Here is a 25,823-nt window from a genome sequence, read left to right on the forward strand (position 1 = left end):
TAACAACGAAATTGGGGAGAAAAAAGTAAAAAAGAAAGAAAAGAAAACGGCACGCACAAACCACAGCAGTTGAACACAATGCAGAGTAATAGAGGAATGACACGGTGTGTTGGTTTGCATTGCATACCTGTACATGTATTTGGCACTTAATAACATCTGCTTAACAAAGACACGACAGACGGGTGATGAGAGAGTAGCCCTCTATACTGTGTGTGTGTGTGTGTGTGTGTGTGTGTGTGTGTGTGTGTGTGTGTGTGTGTGTGTGTGTGTGTGTGTGTGTGTGTGTGTGTGTGTGTGTGTGTGTGTGTGTGTGTGTGTGTGTGTGCGTGTGTGTGTGTGTGTGTGTGTGTGTGGTGACAGATGATGTCAGTGGTGCTGTAATGGAGCAATGTTAAAGTGAGAGCCAAGAGAGACAAGAAGGGCAACTGAGTGCTAAAGACCAGGCATACACACACAAGTGTGTGTGTGTGTGTGTGTGTGTGTGTGTGTGTGTGTGTGCATGCATGTGCACGTGCGTGTGTACGTGCGTGTACGTGTGTTTGTAAATGGTGCGTGCAATCCGTGCATGCATTCACGCATATGTGCATTAGTGCATGCATGCACACATGTGTGTGTGAACATACAGTATGTACACGTGCGTACACCAATCCTGAGGAATGTCAGCCATTGTCCTTGCCATACTTGACATTCTCCCGAACAGACAGTGAAAGCATGGTAATCAACGCTAGGACTGCGGCAGAGCGTACACTGTAAAATTCCCAGCGTTGAGAGTGTACAAAATGTAACCAAATGGTACACGCTCATAGTTACAAATGGATAAACGAATACTGACGGTTTTATGGTGTAATGTTTTACCGACTGATATCAGGGTTGTTTTCGCTCCCTCTGCTTCCTTCTTGGCAGTTTCACACCATGGCTAAAATCTCCATGCTCACAAACCATGTTAACCATGTTAAACCAAGGCGAAAACTATTGTGTGAGTGCCATACGCAAACAGGTAATACCATACAGTATGAGTGTGTGTGCGTGTGCGTGTGCGTGTGCGTGTGTGTGTGTGTGTGTGTGTGTGTGTGTGTGTGTGTGTGTAGGCCCATGGTTGTAGAGAGGCATCATGTTTAAGGAGAGGCCTGCTGTTTGCGGAGAGCCAACAGTCAGCACAGGGACAGTCTGTCTCAGACATGACCCGCTGTGGACTCAAGGTGCTCCATCAAAGAACTACCTGAGCACTGACGAATCCAGGTCAGGCCAAGAGAGGCCGACTGTTGCATGTGAATGTGTGTGCATACTTACTTGGGCATGCATGTGTGTGTCCTGCGCTTGATCAAACAGAGCCAAAGCAAATCCAAGGAAAGTTTTTCATACTAGCCTTGGAAAGCCCCCGGTAATGCAGTCGCTGGCTAGGACCTTATTCTGTGATTGCATTATCTCAAAGAATTCTATGCTAGTGTGTGCGTGTGCGTGCGCGCGTGTGTGTGTGTGTGTGTGTGCGCGCGTATTGTTTCAAACATAGCCAAGACAATTCCACAGCTTTTTGGCTCTGAACTTTGGCTCCAAAAGCCAACGCAGATGCAGTTTCCTAGGATCTAATTCTACAGAATGTTAGCGTTAAATCAACAAACACCATGCTTATTCTATTCTGTCATTCTGGAGTCTGATCGCAAAAAAAGAAATTGTGCTATAATTGGGTCAGATCATTATTGTTATATTTCCCACACGTAACACCTGACAACAGCTTGACAGAAAGTGCAATATCCAACTGCACATGGTAGGGTGCCGGCCTAGGTCTCTGAGCTTCGAGTCTCGCAAGGATAATTGTGTTGAAGGCCGAGCCGAAGTCCACAAACAGCATTCGCACGTATCTGTTCTCCAACTGTTGCTCCCACTTTACTATCACTGTCTAGCCTGAGTGGAAGCCACAGATCCCTAAACAATACGTCTTATATCTGGAAAGCACGCATTGGCTACAAATCCCCTCTGTGTGTTGTGTGTGTGGGCACCTAAACAATGCTGTCTATATTGGTTCCATGAACCCAGTACCCAGTGTACTGGGCTGAATGTACTGACCCATGGTAAGGTCAGTACAAAGCTATTACATCATCACCACAAAGACCCTCCATTCACAACTGCAATAGTGGAGCCAGATATATTTCCATTTCCATAATATGTGGGGTGTTTTGGTGACTTAAAGTTTTCCACCAGGGCAGGAGACAAACCGTGTATTTGTTCTAGTGTTTCTCGATATGTAGCTTTGGACCTGGAAATGTCATGAGACATTTTGAATGGATTACAAACAAGAAACTACTTAAAGTGAGTTAATATTGGGTCCCGACTTCATGGTCAACCCAAAATGTGAATCCCCATGTAAAACTATTTCACAGTAGAAAGAACCAATGGTCTTGTTGAAGCTCAGGTAACAAGTGATTATTTCTGAGAGAATACAGCCACCTAGTGGTCCTCAAGAGACACTGCTGCTGCAGAGGCTGTATGAATGAAAAGTCTCTGTATTTCAGCATCCCGTCAGCGTCATATGATAGTGTATCTTTATAATGCACATGGTCCGTTTTACATTTCATAGGAAACTAAATTGACTATAAAATAGAATTACCTGAACAGGTCTGCCGTCCTCCGACCCAATCATATTCCTCCACTCCATCAGAGAGCGCTGCAGGTTTTCCAACCCCGTCTCCCATAGTCTTAGGTATCCGCCCATATCCACTGTGACCGCGCCCCCGGAACCCAGACCGGCCAATAGTACATCAGAATCTGACACCTTGGATAGCCAGTTTGTGTAGGGTGAGACCGTCGTGGCTCTGTCAATAAAATAAATTGATAAAAAATAGCTCATCAGAAGGCCACATGTACATTTTACCACTTCCTTCTACTATCCCACAGATTCATGTATCGCTTTAGCACTGTCCCATTAAAACAATATTGTACTACATTAACAGATATTTCACCAGCACGCTTTACTTTTGGCTTGAGCTACATTAAAACTCATTGAAACTAAGCATGACATTAAACAAACCAATCATTCTATTTATGTATCAAAGATTGATACATCCTATCCTATATCAAAATTGGCTAATGGGAGGGTCGGTTCGTCGGCAGGGCCGGCAGAACACTTCATCGCGCTCATGTCACTATGACTCAGCCATAACCATATAAGGAGTTCCCAATGCAGCTACGCCCAAATATGGAGTGTGTTGTCATCAGGCACAAACAAATCAGTCAGCTCCATGGAGCTCTAGAACAATCACTACCATATATGGAGTTTGGGCTGATATTCGTGACCAAATATGGCACAGGCGGCAGACAACAGAAGGGCGATATACATGCCTGCACCACTAATACAGTCAATACTGTGCCTGTAAGAGACTAAGAGAAGTATGTAAGTAAGTAAGCCCAGGAGGCCCTTTCGCTATCTACTCTGTTGGCCAGGAAACTAATTCTGCAAGCTTCGAAATCTGAAAATTCTCCATCGATTAACATGTTTAACCACATGTTAGCTGGGAGGTGTGATGCATTTGGTGCACATGATGCCCTCTAGTGTCATTGGTCTACAACTATCAGCTTGCTTGAGATGTGACTGCTTTTATTATTGTTTAAATATTGAGTGTGACATTGCCATTAGCTGTCTGTTTGTTTTTATCTAGTGTCTTGTTATGTCTTTAATTCCTTTGTTTTGGGAGGTGGGAGGTATTTTTTGTCCTTTTTCTTTTATTGTTTGTAAAGTCTAAGTCTCGTGGTTTATTTTGTATCTGTTAATCCTGTATTTACTCAGTCCTCATATGTGCCTTTGAATAGGGAATATTTTCAATGAACAGATGTTAATTATTTTTCTTTCTTTTTCTTACAGAAAATAGTCTGTAGCCTTCATTACAGTTTTTATGTGAAGTGCAGTACCGTCCTTGACCACTAAATGACACTCACTTTCTTCAACAGAGTCAGTTGCAGAGTCAAAAAAAAAAAAGCATGGGTTTCCGAGGCTAGTTGCAGAGTGACATGCATCGCATGCTGGTTGGTCTATTTACCTTGGTACAGGAATGTATTTGAGTTTCTTAGAGTTCAGGTCTGTCACCTCCAAGTAAGCTGCACTCAAGGGAGGGGTGACATCTAAGTGACAAAAGAGAACAGACTCATGAATGCTGAATGCTTGATCTGTGTGACTTCACAATCTGTGAAAAAGTTTAAAATTTATTTTGTGAAAGAAAGCAGTACTTTTGCCTTTGCTCACATCTAACCAATATGAACTCTGACCTTTGGGGTACACTTCCTTCAAGGGCACCTGGGTGGGCGGGAGGGCTCGGACCACCTGATTGGCCGACAGCTGATTGACACAGTTGCTTCGTTTAGGTGGGCCGGAGCGGAGCCCGCCTCTGTGGAACATGTGACCTCCACCCTCTCCGCCCTTTATCTCTGATAGGTCGACCGGTCTCTTATAGGTGTACACTTCATTAGGTGACTGACCAGAGAGGAAACAAATAGAAATAAATAGCACTGCTTACCTACAGTACGCTAACAACATAACCGTATAGTCTTGTGTTCAAGGTAGGAGCATCGCAGAGTGAGCATCGCAGAGAGGAAGAGGAAACGTAGTAGGAGAGGCAGTTGGAAGTAAAGTTAAGTCAGGATGCCACCAGCCACCAACAGCTAATTCAAACAACGTTTTGGCTCATTATACACTTAGTTGAGTTCAAACAATTACGAGACATTAGCATTGAGAAAGTATAATATAGAGGAGACAGAGCACTCTTTAGAATAGGAAAATGGGAAATGCTAAAGATGGCGGCACCAACAATGAAGACAAAACTGTTAGAACCCAATACCTCAAGTCATGGTACCAGATCTCAAGATAATAACATTCTGCTGAAGGTGCCTACAACCAGTACTAAACTGGGAGATACAGCCTTCAGTGTATATGCTCCATATATATGGAACAAATGTCAAGAAAAGCTGAAGTTAGATGCCCTTGTTTCTTTTGCTATTTTTAAAAGATTTTTAGCTGACCTTATTTTGGAAGAAGATCTATGCACCTGCTTGGTGTAATATATGGTTTTAATATATCACTTTTATTTTTATATGTACCTTATTGTCCTTGTCACATCTGTAAAACCATTGTTGTAAATGTCTTTTTGTACACAGGGCACCATTGAAAAAGAGACCCTGGTCTCAATGGATTTCCCTGAAATAAAGGTTTCAATCAAAGGCTGTCAGAAAAGCTGGCCAATCAACAAAACTTTGCCTGCATATCATTAAGAAAATCCACAAATCAAATCATAGACTAGTATTGAATGTTGTTAATCTCATCGTTTCATGAGGTGGTGGACGGCGAATGCATACACGCATCGCTAACTGGAAACAGATGCTTTTCTATGGAATCAGTGTCCTTTGGAACGAAGCTTTAACACTCCATGTTATAAGCAATTCACCAATGTTCCTAAATATAAAATGTGAATGATAATGTGTATGTCAACTTTAAATTTAGATGACTCCCCATTCAAAGAGTCTTGTCTTGTTAGTCAGAATGTATACCCCAGGGACATTTCCAAGTTGGTGCAAGAGTGAACAGGCTTTGGTAAGCTCTTCCAAACTAAGGTGAGAGAGTAATGCATTCAAGAACACTCGAAAGAACTAGTCATCTTCTGTATGCTCACCATGAGGTCTGGGAAGCCCACAATGATCGTGGCATAGGATCCGGTGTCTGCCAGCAGACGGTTAGGGGAGACTATCTTCTGGTCGAGAGCTGTGCTCAGGTTCTCGTTGGGAAGTTGGTCACACGACAGCATCTGGGGAAGGCACACCTCACCTGGGGAGATGAGGGGTAGGGTGGGGTGGGTGGGTAAGACCGGGAGTAGGGTGTGATGGATGGAGAGAAAAATGAGCGAGAGAATGGGCAAGGGAGAGCCTACTGTAAGTGTCAAGTTGAGAGGAACATAAAAAAAGATCTTGTACCGCTTCCCATTTCCCTGATGTACCAGACATCACACTTGTGGGGAGAGAATTGAGTGAGTGGCTTAATGACACACTCCACATGATTTAAGAGAGCGATCCAGACAGCCAGACGGTGTCAATGTGCAGCATTAATAATCTCATCTCAGCGCCCCTCGTCTCTCTCCGGAACAAATATAATTTTTCCTCAGGGTACGGCGAAGATCAGTGGCCCCAATTAGCGAATCAGAGGATCATTGAGTTATTCCACTGAATTATGATCCCTGTGCACTCATTCAGTCTCGCTCGTTGAACATTACTCATGACATCAGTGAGCACTGTGGGTAATTAAGAAACATAACGGACATGAAAGTATAACAACGGTCCTAGATGCTCTGCATTAACCCATTGAGACCTGAAGCCGATTCTACATGTCTCCTAAATCCCAACAGTTTTCTGAAAAACGTATGTTTCTATATCAGTGGTGCTCAATCTTTTTCATGTCAAGGACCCCCAAAATTATATGTATTTGGCCGCGGACCCCCATCAAAATATTTTGTTCCAGGGACCCCCCAGAAGCAAAGATTTGAGTTAAAAAAGTTCGCTTAAAAATATATATATATTCAAAGATTTGCACACATTTTCACCATTTTTCAAAAATAGCAGATCTACAAGCTCGTAGCGCGGCACTCGGTGCCGCGCTATGAGCTTGTATATCTGCTATTTTTGAATAGCCCAAAGTGTAAAATAATGCTTTTTAGCTCAAATCTAAAAATGACACAGTTCCAGGTCTTAAAGGGTTAAAATCTTGAGTGATGGGTTTGACTTTGAAGTAGAGCGGAGGTCTTGTCATGGTAGGGACAGAGGGCTGGTTGAGGGGTGCAGTCTGTCTGTCTGGTAATTGGGTTGATGTCATGTGCATTCAGTAACATTTATTTACAAGATGACAGGACAATAAAACCTTTGTTAGATATTTACATCTTAAACAAGTTAGTTTTGTTTTTAAGTTCCTTCCAAGTGCTCTCAAACACTGAGTACACTGAGTGCTATTTAGCAATCCAGTCGTATTCAAATTCCAAAGTTTTCTTGTCACCCTCCCCATTTTGTCCTCAAGCAATAGTTTAAGACATCATCAGCTGTTTCGTTTCCAGATACCGCTGGGTTGGACTGAATCCTTGCTATGGCTTTCTTCCACCGGGGACGGCCCATGGCCACTCCCGGGTCGATTGCTGAGTGCTCTCATGTCAGCCAACATGCTCATTTGCCAGGTCTTGGGTCTTGTTCCCTCTCAGTTAATTGACCTTACTTTCTTCACCCAGTCATTTGCTGTGTCTGACCATCTCAGTCTGTCTGTCTGCCTCTCCTCACCACATCCGCTAAACGCCTCCATTCCCATCCTCTGTCTCAGTTCTACGCTCGTATTTCTCTACCTCTGTGATCTTCCTGATCATCCTTATCCTGCTTTGTCCAGCTTCTCCTCGTGTTCCACAATCAGGGCCCAAAGTTGAAAATAATAAAGCAGTCTCACAACTCGTGCCACTATGCATAAGGGCCCACATCTCGCTTCCGTATGTCATGCAACTTCTGACGCAGACTGAATACACTTTCCCTTCTTCAGGGATGGAGCTTTGGATGTCAGGAAAGGGATTAGTTCCCTGAAGTTCAGCTCTGTACTAGTTTAAGCACTATATAAACACTACAGTATATAATAGTTTAACAAACAATAGCAGTAAACACAGACCCACGGACCTTTGACACCAATCCCAGGATAGTGTATTCTTTATCATAATACATGTAGTTGTTATGTGTGTTAACCCTTTAAGGCCTGAGGTTCTGATTCTACAAAATGTATTCTTAATCCTAACAGTTTAAAAAAAAAATCTAAATCAGTGGTGCTAAAACATTTTCATGTCAAGGACCCCCAAAATTATATGTATTTGGCCGCCAACCCCCATCTCAAAATATTTTGTTCCAAGGACCCACAGAAGCAAAGATTTGAGTAAAAAAAATATATATATATATATATATATTCAAAAATAGCAGATCTACAAGCTCACATAGCGCGGCACTCGGTGCTAGGGGTGTGCCTAATTTCACGATACGATACACGATATTGGGCTCACGATATCGATACGATACAATATATGGCACTTTTTTATTATGAAAATATATGGGGGGGGGGAAGCAAATGCAAACAAATTTTTGCATTATTATTATTGCATTATTTTTTTCTTTTTTCAAAAACGCCTAAACGATACATATCGTCACAAAAACGTATCGCGATATATCGCGGGACGATATATCGGCACACCCCTACTCGGTGCCGTATAAAATAATGGTTTAAGTGGTTACGCAGATGCGTTCCCGGTTTTAATGGGTTAAATAACTGTATAGTGTTAAAACAGGGTGTACCAGAGCTGGTTCCATGCCCGGAGCTGAAGGCGTCCTCGCTGATGGTGTGAAGCTGGCACACTCCGGAGTCCTCGGCTCCCATGTGCATGGGCTTGGTCAGCAGGAACTTCCTGGTTGACAAAACAAACACACCCGGTTACAGATGATGTTTTCCATGTGTAACGCGTGTTAGAAATCCTTCACCAAACTCTGAAAATGTTTCGGGGAGATTTGAGAGGATGGATGGACAGTCAGAGCCACGGGTGAGAGAACTAAGAAAAGAAGGGAGCAGGAAGTGGCTATGAGATGGAAAGAGGGGAAGAGAAAGAGAGAGACCGGTAAATAAAAAGACATTGTTGCGTTCGGGCAGAAACCTCTTATCTCCATATTTCAACTTTTTATGTTTTTCCGTAAATTCTTGCCCTACTTCATCGTACTACAGTGTCACACAAAAGTAGCAAAAATAGCAGATCTACAATCTCAAACCGCGTCAGAGTTTTGAGCTTGTAGATCTGCTATTTTTTATCCTGAGATCCTGAAAAGTAACAGCTTTGGAGATATGAGGTTTCCACCCGACAGCAATGACATGATGGATGCATATAGAGAGAGAGAGAGAGAGAGAGAGAGAGATGTTGTTTACTTGTTGGTATTGCTCTCCAGCAGCAGCCAGCGGTCCTCTGCCACAAGGAAGACAGACTTCAGGTTGATGGGCAGAGAGATGGAGTGGACCTGTCCCTCCAGCACATCCAGCACTTCCAGCTGGTTGCTGTGGTCATACACCAATGTATACACACACACACGTGTGCACACACACACACACACACACACACACACACACACACACACACACACGCACGCACACAAATACACACACGAAGACTTTTGCAGCAATGTTTTTTGTAGCAACAGTAGGGTCTGCAGAGTGTGCTAGGCTGATATTAATAAATATGGTTTATCACATGGCACGACAGGGACACTCACCCATCCTCCTTGTAGAACAGAAGCCAGTTTTTGTGGGAGAAGTCACAGCACATCTTATAAGCACCCTGCAAACACAAGGCTCACAATTAGAGGCATGAATGGGGCGCCGTTATCCGAATGGTTAAAGTGCATACCACATAGGCTGATAGCAGAGTCCCCGGTTCAATTCCTGGGCCGGGGCGGACCATTGCTGCATGTCACTCCCTGACTATCTCCCCGTTTCCTGTCTCTCTATACACTGACTATCAATAAGGGCAAAAAAGCCTGAATAAATAACAAAAAAACGAAACAAAAAAACATTAAAGCCATGACCCCAAAAGTACATAATGTTGCAGTGCCTTGAAATATTATTCTCCACTATTATCCTGGTTGAATAATAACATAATATGGCAAGTATATGATAAGTATCATCTAGTGTAGCATAATGGACATCTATAAACCAAAGTACAGTAATACATACAGGTTTAACATGTACAACCACACAAGCATGAGGACAGATACTGTAACGTTCAGTCACATCACACAGAATGACTATGATTGAAGGTGTCACCACAGCATCAGAGCGTCCCCAGACCTATTCCTCCTATCTCTCTGTCTGTTAGAGTCAGACCGATATACCGGCCATTATTTAACCTTTTTGACAACATTGGCCCGGGAAATTATGCAACAGATGTGTCTTGGAATTTTCTACTTTTGAAGAATGTTAATTAAATCTACGTTTTTTTCAAAACAATTAGAACAGATTTGGTACCTTTTGACAAAGTATTGGTCAAAACATCTGTAATCGGTGGTCTAGGGCAGTGGTTCTCAACCTGTGGGTTGAGAACCACTGCCCTAGGGGGTCCCCAGTCCCACATGATTTTGGGGGTGGTCGCCAGATGACAGTAAAGTGATAATTTAAGGACTTATAAGATCTTTTTAATACCTCTAAAAGAAAGAAAAGAAAAAGACCATTACTGCATCAAAAGTAATCAACAAACTATATTATGAAAAACATGGTCAAACATTGGCCAAATTGTCAAATAATATAAGAAAGAGGCAATGTACTGTACAACGCAAGGCGTTGTGAGCTTGTAGATCTGCTTTTTTCACAATTTTTACCAAAAATGTAATATAATGCCTCAACTCCTTCCAAGTGCTTATCGGGGTGGGGGTTCCCCAGTTCAAATATTATTATTTTGGGGGGTCACGGCCTGAAAAGGTTCTCAAAGTGGGACCCAGCGAACCTTTAGAAGATCCAAATTTGGTTCCATTTGACCACTCTCAAAGTTATGTGAGTCCTTGAAATTAAAAAGTTTGAGCACCACTGCTCTAGGGCTCTCTAAACTCAGGACCGGCATCGGACCCAAAAATCTGGCATCGGTCGGGCTCCAATTCCTATCTCTGGTAATTACAACGTTACGCTGACTTATTGTGACCTCAGACCTGCTCCTCCTTTTTGCCGCTCCACCAGTTGGCGGCCTTGGGTGTGGACGGCTCACTCTCCGGGGACAGCATGAGCCTCCGCACAGCCCCCGTCACCACGTCCAGGTGAAGCACTGTGTTACTCTGAAACACACACACAGCCATTCATTACTATTTCAATCAATAATCAATGTATCGTTTGTAGTCCCCCCCCTGAATTGAGTTGAGATAGCAAGACCAGTAAAAGGAAGGGAGAGAGAGAAACAGAGGTGGAGGAGGTGAAAGAGAGAGACAAAGAGGAATCAGAAGAGCCCAGACAACTGCACTGCTGGACTACATGCCTACTCTTGAGTCTTGAGTCACCCTGGTGTCCCTATTTTGGGCATGTCATTATAGGTGATTTTTTTTCAAATGTTCAGAATTCAGAAATTGTGAAAATAGTTGATCTACAAGGTCACAAAGCATCATGATGTGACGCATTTTTGAGCTTGTAGGTCTGCTTTTCTCGCTACACTGTCGTACGACACAGTATTATAATTTAGTGATTAAGTATCTTCTGAAATTGCTGATCAGAGGTTTTTCTCTCATGTGTTCTCAGTACAACCAGCAGAGGGCAGACCTCTCCTGGATTTACCAAGCAAATGCAACTAGCTATTGCCTGTAAACAGGCTTCCAGTTAATCATCTATATAACACCTACAACAACTATGTCCCTTCTACTGTTATGTAAGATCTAGGTGTCTTGTGTGTGAGATAATGTGTATATACTACTGTGTGTGTGTGTGTGTGTGTGTGTGTGTGTGTGTGTGTGTGTGTGTGTGTGTGTGTGTGTGTGTGTGTGTGTGTGTGTGTGTGTGTGTGTGTGTGTGTGTACATATGCTGCATACTTGGATGACCGGTACATGAACATCAGATGAGCTGTGCCAAGGCTTTCATTCATGACGCACTAGGCTTAATCTTCAATTGACTTTTATGAGAGGGAGCCACGGGGGAGCTGGCTGAGGGCCCCGGGCCCCCCCACCCTCAGCCCGGGTGTAATGGTTTCCTTATGGCCTCGGTTGTATACACTCCACTGTATACCGGATTAGCTATTCATAGAAGGGGCAATCCTCGTTCACTCACTCCAAAGATATACTGGCCTTGGAGGTAGTGTGTGACAGGCCCGAGGTGTTCCATTCAGCCTTTTTTTGTGTGTGCGCGTACACGCGTTCGTGCACATACTTTCCCCCTGAGAGAGCGATGACCCGCGACCGAACCATATGCTGTCTGGAGCTCTTCAGTTTTGGACAGACGCAACATGATCCATCTCTTGCTTTCTTTCCACACTGGTATTTTTAGAAGCTCTACTCTTGCCTAATATGCAGCAGCTGTGTAGCTGTTCTGCTCGGATAAATACTTTGTATGCATTGTTCTTGTCCTCGCAATCTCCTCTCGTAGACTGGGGTCTTTTGAGGTAAGTCACTTACGGCGGAGGGGGACAACCACAGACATTCAAGCACAAGCACACACTTACCCCAGTGTGCACACAGATTTCGGTGTGGTCGTGTGCAGGCGCATGCACAAGCGCACACACATACACAGCTCAATTGGTTGAAGGGCTCAAGCTGTCCTCACCAGCTTTTCAAAGCACCAGATTACATAAGGGCTGCATTAAACAGCCATTCAGAGTGGACATCAATGCACATAAGGAAACTATTTTGAAATTGAACTATGATCCCTCACTCAAAACTGGACAACATTGCTTGTGTGAGTACAGTACAGTACAGTCTATTTAATGTGGACCATTTCAAAATCATTTAAAGGTGCTGATATTTTTGGTTAAACAAAATGTTTTTTTTATTAAAAAGCAAAAGCTCTATATTCAGTAAACATTGCTATGGAGTTTGTTCAGTAACAGGGGTCTCCCCGTCTCTCCAGCTCTTTAGTAAACAGATTTTTTTTCTTCAGGTGAGACAATATGGGACACATTATGGGAATTTAGAGCTATTTATCAACTTTAACAGTGCAAAGTTTCATCTACGTATGTATGTAACTTTGTGTGTAAGTGCATGCACAATATGTACCTGCTCCTCGTGGAGGACCACCTGTCCATCCAGGGGGCTTCCCAGGGCAGCTATGGTGACACAGGGCTGCCACACGCCACTGATGGTCCTGGGGAAGACGTCATACAGCTCCATGCAGTGAATGGTATCCCCATGCTCCTTCATGGCATACAGGGACACCGGGTTGCACGTCGCCACATAAATCACATCTGCAAGGTAAAGATGTGTAATATCAGATAAAATATAGAATCGACAGTGGGAGCATGGAAAAATTGGGGGTGCCGGTTCTTCCTTGGCCTACTAGGAGTGTGCGGGCAAAGTTTCTCGGCAATCGGACACGTGTTCATCAAAACGTCCCTGCCACAAACTTTGAAAGCCAATTGTACCCAATCGGAAGGGAATCTGGAAAGTCTGACAGATACAGCTTGATCACATGACTCCAGAGATAATGTGTACTGATTTGTGTGAGCTTTGGACAAAATCTGTAAAGTACTGGCAAAAGTGTGTTCTGAAGAAAACTAAATCTTGTTAGGCAGAAATGGGCGTGGCCTGTAGGGGGAGTTGCGTCATGAGCCAAGGAATCCTAGGGAATTCTTTTTGACTGCAGAAACTACAGTTCTAGCATTATAGGCCAAAATGGGAAGTGGCCCGTTATAGCGCCACCATGAGGCCGATATGAACAATTTGAGGTGCATGTTCTTTTTTCACGACGATCTGTCCAGTGGTGCCGGTGATTGGATGTCTCACAGACACACAGATAGACAGGGGTGAAAACATAGTCTCCGGCCTTCGGCTGTCCGGCCTGGCGAAGACAATAGATTAACTTAAATGGATCTACATACAGTATAAACTGCATGGTTAAATATACAGCCCATACTGTGTATATAGATATAATATATGCAACAAGCATGAATACACACATAAGCACATACAGTATGCACACCCCACATCAGTAGTCTCTCAGATCACACACGTCGCTAACACTTCCCCTGCTTACATTCAATGTACAGTAAATGCAGGGCAAAACATAGTTGAATAAACTAGGGTCATACTTTGGCATTAAGTCAGTGACAATGACAGATATACAGTAAATAAATTACATAAAGAAAGAAATACATTAAAAAGCAATAATTCCCCTGCCCTAACATTCATGTTCGTCTCTGATACTTTCTTTCGTTTCTTTCTTCCAAACCCCCACTATGTGCTGAACTGCACACTCGATGCAAGATGGTATTTGTGTGAGAGTACCGTCTTTGGTGGTGACATCAGATATGATGTTGACCTCGTTCATGGGGATCTGCCAGTGTGCTTTCTCCTCGCTGAAGCTCAGAGCTCTGCTCTCCTGTCTGTCACAGGGGTAGCCCTGCACACGCAGGAACACTGGGCCCTGGGACCACAGAACAGGACAAACTCGTTAATACACACATGTATGCACAGGCACATGTCACACACATGCACCTGCATATGTCACACACATGCACCTGCACGCACGCACGCATGCGTCTTTGATTATCGTGGTTTTGTGTGTGTGTGTGTTTCCTGTCTATCTACTGTACTATCAATAAAGGCATGAAAAGCCCCCAAAATAATATTTTTAAAAAAAAATTACATTGTCAACATTTTGTTTTAGGGGAACCCTCCGTCTCCCGCTATCTGGAGGGAAATACTGCCGTAGTGTACATACATACAATACGGCAGTATACATGTAGTATCTACATTGTGCATGCATTACCATTTGGATGTTAAATGTGCTAAATATACCTTGATGTCTATGAGACGTGTCTCTGTGGGACAGAGTAGTTTGCGGCGAGCGTTGCCCTCCTGGTTGATGGTCCAATAGCCTGACATCTTGACCGCTGGCAGAGGCAACCTGGCGGTGAAAGGTGACAGGATGACCATGCTAACTGAGAGTACTGAACATAGAGCAACAGCGTCCTCAGAAATAATTGAACATAGGATTTTACAGTGAAAATGCAAATTTGGCTGCAGTGAAACAACAGTCTACTATAAGAATGAAATTATATTCATGGCTGTTTTCTGATGGCACACCACTTATGGACTGCTTTCCAAAATTCAAATTTGCATTAGCAATTAACACAAAGTGCATCTTAACTCTATTTACAGAAGGACTGTACAAGGAAGTATTCAGAGGAAAGCTGTGCTAAGTTGTGTGTATCTGTGATCACTTGATCATCAAAACAAAGCCTTGCATTGAACCCACTGTCTCTAGACCGGCTAATAAGGCTTATGTAATATATGTGGTGGTAGGTGAAGGTAAATGCATGTGTGCGTGTGACCAGCCACCCTGCCTGTTTTGTCTGGCCAGATGTTTATTGGACACTTCTTCCCATGAATCATTGCTGGGTTCGGGCCACAACCTTATTAGTTGCAGGTGGAGCCGAGATCAGCAACACAATCTCAATACATGGAGATTCCATGGGGGGGGGGGAGAGCGGGACAGTCCTCTGACCATAAATACTTCTATCAATGGAAACGCTCAACACATGAGAGAAACAATCTCTGCTTCTTTGTGTCCAAATTTGGAAATCCTAAGCGCAAATATTTGCTTTTTATGCACACAAGCTGTTGTGGGCACAGCAGTTAGTCCATATGTAAACTGTTCAAGATGGACATAGAATCCCTGTAGCATATACTGTAGGCCTAATGCCAATGAAGACGTACAGATTGTGTTATTGTATGCCAACAATGAATTTGGACAGAGACTATTGCTGTATATAATCAGATCCACACTATATATGCAAGGAAAATACTTGTTTCGTCCCCGTTTTGGCTCTCAAGATGATGTAACTTGAGCGATACATGAAAAAGACTTAACAAACATACTGTATAAGTCAGAATTTAAAAGATACAAGAAAACCACAGGAGACAGAAGAAACAAATATTTTCCTTTATTAAAAAGACAAGTCTGTACATTATGAGGTAAATGTGTCCCCAACCTTACCTTTCCATGGTGGAAAAAGAAGGTGACCTAATGTCAAGGTGATTGACATAAACAAACATCATGTTTACACTTCAAGCAGGAGGTTAGGAGACTTCATGGAAGCCGCTATGTTAAGTCCAGGGAAGAAAGTTGACGGTCTACAGGCAATGCCATCCACTTGCAATAATACTATTAAAAATAGCTAAAAGTTAGAAATGACCTAAAGTCATTGAATGAAGTCCATGTGAGCAAACTAAGATGAGACAGAGGATTCGTTTATGCTCTCTAAAAGCACTCTTGGATGGATTCCAAGAAAGCAGTTTGACAAATCCGCCTGGCGACTGCTGATGTAATCGTACAGCCTCATCTCATTAATGAGCCAGTGGTGTGTGGACTGGTGGGTGAACCTGGCTCAGTCATTGATTTACATCCTTTCAATTACATTGAGTGATTGCCTTAGAGTGATTGGAGTCCAAAACTGAAGGTCTGCAGATTCAAGGCAATCAAATTGGGTCACCCCCCCCACCCTTTGGAAATGATCAATCAATGCCTGGTAAGTAAGAGCACTTTGAATTCGAGTTTCTGAATTAAAAAGTGCTTTATCACTAAATGTATTATTATTACTAGTATGATCATCCCCTAACCTAGACCTAATGACGGTAATTTGTTACTATCAGAGAGTCACATAAGGGGGCAAACATGGGTAGGTTGCATCATGCCTGTGTGTACTAGGCTGTCCACTGTCCAGTATTTTTAGACTTAAAGGTGACAATGTGTGCCAGAGGTATGTCTGTTTAGTGTGTGTGTGTGTGTGTGTGTGTGTGTGTGTGTGTGTGTGTGTGTGTGTGTGTGTGTGTGTGTGTGTGTGTGTGTGTGTGTGTGTGTGTGTGTGTGTGTGCATGTGTGGTCCTCGTCTCCAAACGTCTTACTCCTTGGCCAGGTTGACGGAGGTGGGCTTGGCTCCGATAGGAATGCCGTGCTTGTGTAGTGCTCCAATCAGGACCTCCCGCAGGTCCTTGTTGTATGAGTCAAAGTCGAAGACGTTTCGCACCACGTTTGCCAGGCCCTCATCAGGGAATTTCTGGAGAGAGAGAGAGAGAGAGAGAGAGAGAGAGAGAGAGAGAGAGAGAGAGAGAGAGAGAGAGAGAGAGAGAGAGAGAGAGAGAGAGAGAGAGAGAGAGAGAGAGAGAGAGAGAATGAATTATAGAAGGAGGAAATAAAAGACAGAGGAAAGTGGGACAGAGAACAGAGACAAGAAAATTAGTGCTAGAAGGCCTACTGTAGCAGCTAGCAGCTAACAGGGCTTCAGTGGCTATCTGAAAGTTAATTCATCCTTAGACTCTCTGGGGATTGGTTCCCTCCACACCACTGCAACAGGAGAGCAAAGTTCAGTCTTAGACTCTCTGGGGTTTGGTTCCCTCCACACCACTGCAACAGGAGAGCAATGTTCAGCCTGTTGTTTCTCACTATGGCTATCACTGTCTCTTTTTATGGCTATAACTGTCTTTCTCCCTTTGATGCATATGGTTATCAATGACGGGGCAAGGGCACCTAATGTAATTACCTTGCTGACAACTTCCCTTGAATAGGAGAGTCAGCCATCTGACTAGATCTAGTCTAGCAGATCAGCATCCTGCCAGGTGCAGGACTAAGACAGGTCAATGCTCTTTTATTGGGCCTCGAGACTGGAGCTAGTTAAGCAGATCTCTAACCGTAACACTTTTAAGGGGAAAGTCAAATCTTGGGTCCTTGAAAGGGTACCAGAGCAGGCTACAAAGTATGTATTTTGAATTATTAATTTAGCTTGAGAACTTTTGTGAATGCATTGTAAAATATTGTTATATACAGCACTTTCAGTCAGTCAATTAAGGACTGCCTCACAACATCCTACCTAGCCCCAACAACAACAAATCTAAGGTTGAATGACTATGTTGAGTTCACTGTATTGACCAGGCTTCATTGTAATGAGACGCTGTACTGGGTGTCCAAAAGTGATAACTAATAAATGGTTAAGTGATTGATGAGTGAGCAACAAGGCCAGTGGGGTAATCTAACATCCAGGGTTTGTCGCTGCCTGCTGAATTATTGATTTACCACAGATTCAATCCTCAATCCTCATCAGTGTTCGAGATCTCCTTTTGTGGTCTCTCTCTCTCTCTACTGCTATCTGTCCCTCGTTTTTCTGACATTCTCTCACCATCTCTTCCTTTATCCCCCTTTGCTTGCGTCTGTTTCTCTCTCTCTCTCTCCCTCTCTCTGTCCCTTCCTCCCTCCCTCCCTCTCAGGTAGTTGCTATGTCCCCAAGACTTCTAATGAGGCGAAATCTCTAAGGGCGACCTGCAGACCTTAAAAAGACCTCGGAGCAGATGTCCTCTATGCGGATGGAAGAATGCGACTCCAGCTGTCATTAAACATTGACACTTTGGAGTGTGACGTGCACACATACAGAACACACACGCACGCATGCACGCGCACATACAGTACACACACAAACACAGAATGTCCCTGATCTTTCTTCTTCCTGGTGATTAATGGCGAGGTTGACATAAATAGCAGCCTATAGATGAGAGAGAACAGGGAGGGGGAGATGGGCGTGGGGGGTTTATGTAAACATACTATAGTGTTTGTATGGCCACTGGACAGCGTGTACCGTACTCCGCTGTACCATGTTGTTCCTGTCCGGCTGGATGGGGAGACAGTGTGGAGAGGCTGCTCAAACATTACAATAGCTCCATCTTTAACCACTTAAACACTCTATTCTTAGTAAAACGGACCTGAGTTGCAACTGTACGTGTACTGTCTGCACCACATCTCTTCGCCCCCCAGAATAGGGATGCTGGGGCTCATGTGGTTAATCAGGCATTACGCGCGCTCTCTCTCTCTCTGTTCGGATTCATTTTTATTTGGCCTTAACACATGCATTTGTAATGGAGGGTTTCTGGGTTAGACACTAAAGCCCTATTCTATACTTCATTGTACGATGGTGTTGTGGGAAAAAAGCCAATCTTTTTTGAACGTCTTCGAAAATGTTCAGCTATAATGTAATGCCAACAATAGGGATGCACGCCAGATTGAAAGTGGTTAACCTTTGCAAAGGCTGAAACCATAATGCAGTGAGTCACGAGAGTCATCTTTGGTGCCTTCTTCTGTGTCGATGATCTGGGGCAGGACTATGATTGCGTCATCAGTGTACAATAGGCGTACACGTGCATGCAATGAACACAGTGGGTCACGTCTACTTTCATGCAAGCTGTGGGGTCAGAACAGCAGGAGGGATGGAGGGCAGATGGGCGGGAGGATGGAGTGGTGATGAAATAGAATGGTAGGCGAAATATGTGGCCGTATGTACATGGGGAGGTGCAGAGGGCTGCTTTGACAGCGAGGAACCCTTGTGTTGGACACAGCGAGTGTTTTGACAGTGCTACACTTTATGTGCTAAGACAGCTTTTTCTCTATCTTTCTATTTCTATCAACCCCCCCCCCCCCCCAGCCAACCTCATTCTTTCTCCCTTCTCCTGAATGCTAGCCTCTCCCTTCCACTCCCCCGCCTCATCATTTCATTTAATTTCATTCAGACTGCCAGAAAGAAAAAAAAGGCCAGGGGGAAAAAATGAGAGAAGATATATATGGACAAACATTCAGCACAAGCCCAGACAACTGGCCTGTACCCATTCATGTGGGCAACTATTTGTGTGTACATGAGTGAATGAATGTTTGTGCGGATTGGTATGGGCCAGGGTGAGGCCGGGACATGATCTTCCCTCTCTCTCTGTCTGTGATTAATGGCCCTCATCCATTATCCAGGCTGTTATGAAGCATGTACAATAATGCCTGATTTATTTCTTAGTTGTGCTTCGTGTCGTGCATCAAAAACAGCTGATCTACAAGCCCACATGTCGCCACACAACGCGTTAGCCTACAGACGTTTAACAGAAAAAGGTCTTGAAACTTGGTATTCACTTGTGTTGAAATCTAATGCATTGTTTGTACGTCTACCAGTATGTCACCCCACCCTCAGACTGTATTTTCAGTACACAGGGAATTGCCATAGGTGTGATTGGGGGACAATTCCATGAAATTTTCTTGCCAACCGTGAATGAAGTTTAACCCAATTTGACCCCTCCATGACTTCTATTATAAAATGGCCTACTTGGGGCCATTCATGTCAGCAACGATACAACACACACACACACACACACACACACACACACACACACACACACACACACACACTTATAGACAGCTGGCCTCCTGCAGAGTCATGCCGTAATAACTCTATCGTGCCAACAAGGATCGTGATTTGTGCAATCTGCCGCCCGCCTACTTGGATCAGGTCAACCAGTATCTAGTGAAGCATACACTTTGTGCTACTTTAATATGTTATGCTTGTCTGTTTCACTGTGAATCCCTCAAGCTTAATAAACGTTTTTGCATTTTAACCCACATTGACAGAGGATAAATGTGTGTATAACAAAAGAGGACCCCAATGAAAACAAGTCCCCAGGATTTATTGCGTTATCCTTTCAGCATCATTGTACAACTGTACCACTGTACTTTTTGCAAACTGTTAATAAAGTATTCAATCAATCAATCAATGCTTTGAAAATACATTTCCATCATTAAATTGGCAGAGCGCCATGGCACAGAGCACACTCCTTTTAAATGAAATAGAAAGAGGATATATGATATTTCAGCTTAATCCGACCCATCGCACAGCTACGCAGTGGGTACTCTGCCCTTCTCCGGTTACAAAAATAAGTCTGTTGACCCATATTCCACACCACTGGTGGCTGCGCTTTGCACCAAAATAGGACCCTAAGTGTTGTCAATGGTAGGCTATTGGTAAAATGCATTCATTATGGCACCTATAGTTATGATACATCGGTTAAAGCATGAAATATTAACAATACTATTCCAATAATCTGGTTTATGTGGTTTGGTGTTTTGTAATTGTTTCTCTGCTTCACCTTATTACGATTACTGTAATCAGGGTAAGACGTTTCAAGGCTACTTCTATCATGTATTTCCTTAAAGACCCCATGACATGCTAGAAATAATGATATTTGAATCTACATACAGTATCACGTTACCCGTAAAAACAGTAAGATAGGGCGGGACATGACACAGATATTGATTAGCGTTTACAATAGCCAATGTCATAGGGTTGTAGGTGCATGTAACCTCACTGTCTGCGTCTGCCGTTCCCGTTACCTGGAGATGTTTGACGATGTTGACCACCTCTCGGGTGGAGTAGGGGTAGGTGATGCTACCCTGGTCGGCCATGGAGCGCAGCTCCCCGAAGGCTGCCACTAGCTTCTGCAGCGTGGCGTCTGGGACGTCTGGGCCGTACCGCTTCAACATGGCCAGCTCCGCCTGGGGCTTGGGGTTGTCCACTGCATGGCAGCTGAAGATGTCACCTGTCAAATCAGGACAACTGGTGGTTCAGCTACTCTTTCAGTCAACTTTGTTCAATATAATTCGTGTTGAAGTTGACTCAAAGAGAACCATGGTTACAAGTAAGAATTTTTTTCAGCGACGCCTGCTGTCTCATACACATACAGGTAAACATTTGATGCTAACCCATAACCGAGGGATCCTTGGTGATATACACAGCATTTAGCTGTTAACAGTACCTTGGTCTAAGGAGACTTTAATGACAGTTGTTTAGGGCAGTGGTTCTCAACCTGTGGGTGGGGGTCCCCACAGGAATTTAGGGGGGTTCCCAGGTGACAGTAAAGTGACAATTTTAGGACTTTTAAGACCCTTTTAATACCAAAAGAAACACAAGAAAGAAAGAAAAGAAAAATACCATTACTGCATTAAAAGTAATCAACAAACTATACTATAAAAACTGGTCAAATATTGGCCAAATTATCATATAATATAAGAAAGAGACAAAATGTGTGAAAATAGCCGATCTACAAGCTCACAATGTGTTGTGAGCTTGTAGATCTGCTATTTTCACAATATTTATCTGTAGAACCGAGTCAAACTAAATTGAATGCCCCAACTCCTACATTCCAAATGCTTACCAGTGTGGGTTGGGGGGGGGGTCCCCAGTTCAAATATGATTATTTTGGGGGGTCATGGCCTGAAAAGGTTGAGAACCACTGGTTTAGGAGGGAGCTTATCCACAACCACAAAATGCGTGAAAAGTGTAATAGAACGCAGGTCCAGGCACACACACACACACACACACACACACACACACACACACACACACACACACACACACACACACACACACACACACACACACACACACACACACACACACACACACACACACACACACACACACACACACACACACACACACACACACAAAGTAGGCCTATCTGTCATTGTTTGTATAATGTATATCTGATGAAGTTCCCACTGCGACCAAACCGTCATGTTTTAGCCTTTAAATAAAGTGGAGACAGTCATTCACAGACTGCTCTTAAAAACCCTGTTTATTTTGGTTGCATAGAAATATACCCGAAACGCGAGTAGGCCAATTGCCTTCTCCACTTCCCTGGCGTTGCGCCAAGTGCCGAGCATCATGCACACCATGTCCTATCTATAGCGGCATCTCACAATACTTGGGGATCTCAACCCTGATGGGATATTTGGTTAGTGCCTGTGTAGAACTCAGAGAATACACTTCACTAAGTAGGTATCTGTAAAGTGCGCCTAGAGGTCATACATGTTTCATTGCAACTTTGAGATAGTATGTTGTGTCCGAACTAGAGGAAAGGCCATAGGGTCACCAAAATCAATAGGGTTCATCCTCCAAGAAGCATGAAGGTGCACAGCACCAGTCAAGTCCATGGCAATCCAGCTAAGAGTTTCTGAAATCTTTTGTTTGGGTCCAAAGTGTTGAACGGATGGACTGACTCACATACCCACCCCTAGAGCACTGCAGCTAGCGGGAACACAACATGACCTTGTTTGCCTGACTTGTCCCGATGCTGAGACCATGTTTGTTCCATTATAAGCAAATGGAAATAAAAGATCATCTTGGGGGCTTTCTTTTTTAACATTTTCTGTTACATGACACAGTAAGAGTAATAAAAGCAAGATTAGATAATTTCCCATAGTAATTATTCATCAAAGAACAGTTTAACATTTAATAAAAAGAAGATCAGCGGACATCTACCAGGAAATGTGTGTGTGCATGTAATGCGTGTGTGTACTGTACGAACCCAGAGCTCCGAAGAAGTCATTCCCCAGGAAGGGGAAGCCAGGTCGATTAGCCAGGACCAGCATCCTGAAGTCTGGGTGCATGGCTATAATGTTAGGCCTCCCCATGGCCTCACTGGAGTCTTAAGAATGGACAACATTCATAGTTAGTACCACCCACACACACACACACACACACACACACACACACACACACACACACACACACACACACACACACACACACACACACACACACACACACACACACACACACACACACACACACACACACACACACACACACACACACACACACACACACACACACACGGCACAAATGCACCAACAGTGTTGATCCTGATAGCGATCGGTCAGGTCTGAAATTCGTCAGCTGATGTTTACATTCCTCCAGTGGGGGGGTGAGGGCTCGGGTCTGCTACTACTTAGGTAACCAGTGGAAAGACTGTAGGTGTTTATGTAGCGACATGCTACAAAATCTGCTGGTAGCAGTCCATAAAGGCTTTTATCCTAATCCTAAGTGTTTGTATTTGGGGACAACCAATCTTCTATTTGTCCGCCTAATGGCCCCATCTCAGACACGTTTCTGTCACTACACTGAATGTGTGTGTGTGTGTGTGTGTGTGTGTGTGTGTGTGTGTGTGTGTGTGTGTGTGTGTGTGTGTGTGTGTGTGTGTGTGTGTGTGTGTGTGTGTGTGTGTGTGTGTGTGTGTGCTCGCGCGCGCACGTTTATAGTATATGCATGTCTGAGCTTGAGTGTCGGTGTGCGCATACAAGGGTTTGGATGTGTGTGTCATGGATACAATGTGTGTGTATGTGTGTTTTTGTGGCGCATGTGTGTATACCTGAGACGATTCTGCGTCCATCTGCCAAGATCATCTCTCCGCTCTCCACTAGGGTTTTGAGGATGCAGGTGACGTTGGTGGGGGCCTTGTCTGCCTCGTCTATCACCAGGATGTGGCCCCGTTTCACCGCTTTCACCTGGACACACCCAAGCGCGCGCAAACACACACACACACACACACACACACAATTCATCTATTAGTATTCGAGAGAGAGAGAGAGAGAGAGGTGATAAAAAGAATGGCCTATTTCTGGTTCCCATTCAGTGCTCTGACATTTACTGTAGATGTCTTTGTGGATGTTTGAGATTAGGGTGAGATTGTACCCACGAAATTAACTTGAATGAATCTCTTGCTCTCTCACACACACATCATAACCTCTACTTTTCTTCCTCACACCTTCTGTCTTTGCCAATACTTAATTCTACTCATCCTCTGCCATCCAACACAGACATTGTGCTGTACAGGACAGATTTAGCACAAGAGCTGATATCTCTCTCTCTCTCTATGTTCCTCTCATTACTGTGCCCTTGTTTTTAAGGACAAGATGACATTACAAACCATGAGCTCTGATTTGCCAGGCCTCAAATGAACCCGCTATCCTCCAGTGATGCCTCTTATGAAATATGGCTGAAAATTACTTATTGCGGCTGATGCTAAGTTTTAATAGGTTTTACTACTGTATGGCCTTGCCAGGGAGAACACACACTCACACACACACACACACACACACACACACACACACACACACACACACACACACACACACACACACACACACACACACACACACACACACACACACACACACACACACACACACACACACAGAATGCTATAAAAGTGTAAAAGTATAAAAGTGAAGGAATGTGCGTGTGTGTGGGGGTCCGTTTGTGTTGACTAACCAGTGGCGAGTCCTCGTACACGATGATGCCATCTCGGACTGAGGGCTGCAGGGTCAGAGTCTGGACTGTTGTATCTCTGTGAGGGCAGGGAACACAGTCTATTAACCAGATGTTGTCAAAGTGGGGGCAGCCCATGCAAGGGGCATATGGTGGTCCAATTGGAAAGGAGAGTAAAATGACTTTTCTTTACAAAATAAAAATAACACAAAACATCACATATAATGTTTTTTAACTCTTGAGTGCCATTGACGTGTTTCACGTGTTTTACCGCAATGGCGCAACGTGCCAATGACGTGTTTGACGTGTTTTGGGAAAAAAACGTTCAGAACCCAAGATATCATCATTTGAAGATTTGCTGCTCCATTCACTTCTTGTTTAACTTATTACTGAAAAAGGCTGTATCTCGGCTCCTGAGCACTTTACTATGTATTTTTGGCCCAGACATGTTATTTTCAAAGGCAGACAATTACTGTCAACAAGGTCGCGATGACCTCGTTGACATCTGTGAGACCACACAGTGCAACCCTCAGTGATTATACTGGAGATAAATATTCTGTGACTACTTGAAAAAGGTAAGAAAATTGAAGAATTGATGGCACAGTACGCACATATTTTTCTGAATGATTTAATTTCAATTCATAAGATTGTGCCAGTTTAACCACTATCAAACTTGCATGCCTATTTTGGGCATGTCATTATTGTCAAAAAACGTAAATCGCAAATAGCTACAACTTCAGAACCTGTTGCAGCGCGACTTGTTGTAAGCTTGTAGATTAGAGAATTATGGAATTGCAGGGGAGATGGAGAACGCGGGGTTACACATGCATACAGGGGATCTATGATTTATGCTTCTAGACATACACTTTTCAATGTAATTTCTGCTTTATCAGATTTACTAAATTGATTTGAAGATTCGTAGAACTTATTCTTATATTCTCCTTGATTCAGCAACACACTGGAATTCCATGTTCAGGACACCATCTGGAACAGCTTTCCTTTGAACCCTAGCGTCCATGTTTTGGGGCAAACATTTCAGCAAATAGCGATCTACTGTACAAGCATCACATCGCGACCCATTATGAGTTGTAGATCAGCTATTTTCGGCCCAGATACTGTATGTAGTAGTGTGAGCTAAAAGGGGGGCCTAGTATAGAGCCCTTGGGAATCCGTTCAACTAAGAATACGGTTTAAGTGGTTAAAACATG

General features: G+C 43.6%; 1 protein-coding gene across 1 annotated transcript in view; it reads right to left on the reverse strand.

The window, feature by feature from the left end:
* vwa8 (von Willebrand factor A domain containing 8) overlaps positions 1–25,823 on the reverse strand; it is a gene marked incomplete at its 3' end in the record, with an annotated part of 71,042 nt that overhangs the window by 6,767 nt on the left and 38,452 nt on the right. Inside the window, exons 22-37 of the mRNA XM_080456471.1 lie at positions 24,619–24,694; positions 23,717–23,852; positions 22,874–22,993; positions 20,898–21,103; positions 16,616–16,767; positions 14,507–14,615; positions 13,994–14,132; positions 12,767–12,954; positions 10,726–10,848; positions 9,301–9,365; positions 8,960–9,085; positions 8,341–8,450; positions 5,655–5,806; positions 4,258–4,462; positions 4,032–4,113; positions 2,606–2,810 (exon numbers count right to left, since the gene is read on the reverse strand). Of these exons, the coding sequence (XP_080312597.1) occupies positions 2,606–2,810; positions 4,032–4,113; positions 4,258–4,462; positions 5,655–5,806; positions 8,341–8,450; positions 8,960–9,085; positions 9,301–9,365; positions 10,726–10,848; positions 12,767–12,954; positions 13,994–14,132; positions 14,507–14,615; positions 16,616–16,767; positions 20,898–21,103; positions 22,874–22,993; positions 23,717–23,852; positions 24,619–24,694 (2,194 nt within the window). The remainder of the gene's footprint in view (positions 1–2,605; positions 2,811–4,031; positions 4,114–4,257; positions 4,463–5,654; positions 5,807–8,340; positions 8,451–8,959; positions 9,086–9,300; positions 9,366–10,725; positions 10,849–12,766; positions 12,955–13,993; positions 14,133–14,506; positions 14,616–16,615; positions 16,768–20,897; positions 21,104–22,873; positions 22,994–23,716; positions 23,853–24,618; positions 24,695–25,823) is intronic.

The sequence above is a fragment of the Gymnoscopelus braueri genome, assembly GCF_963280865.1.
Source record: "Gymnoscopelus braueri genome assembly, chromosome: 18".
In the NCBI taxonomy this organism is placed as follows: domain Eukaryota; kingdom Metazoa; phylum Chordata; class Actinopteri; order Myctophiformes; family Myctophidae; genus Gymnoscopelus; species Gymnoscopelus braueri.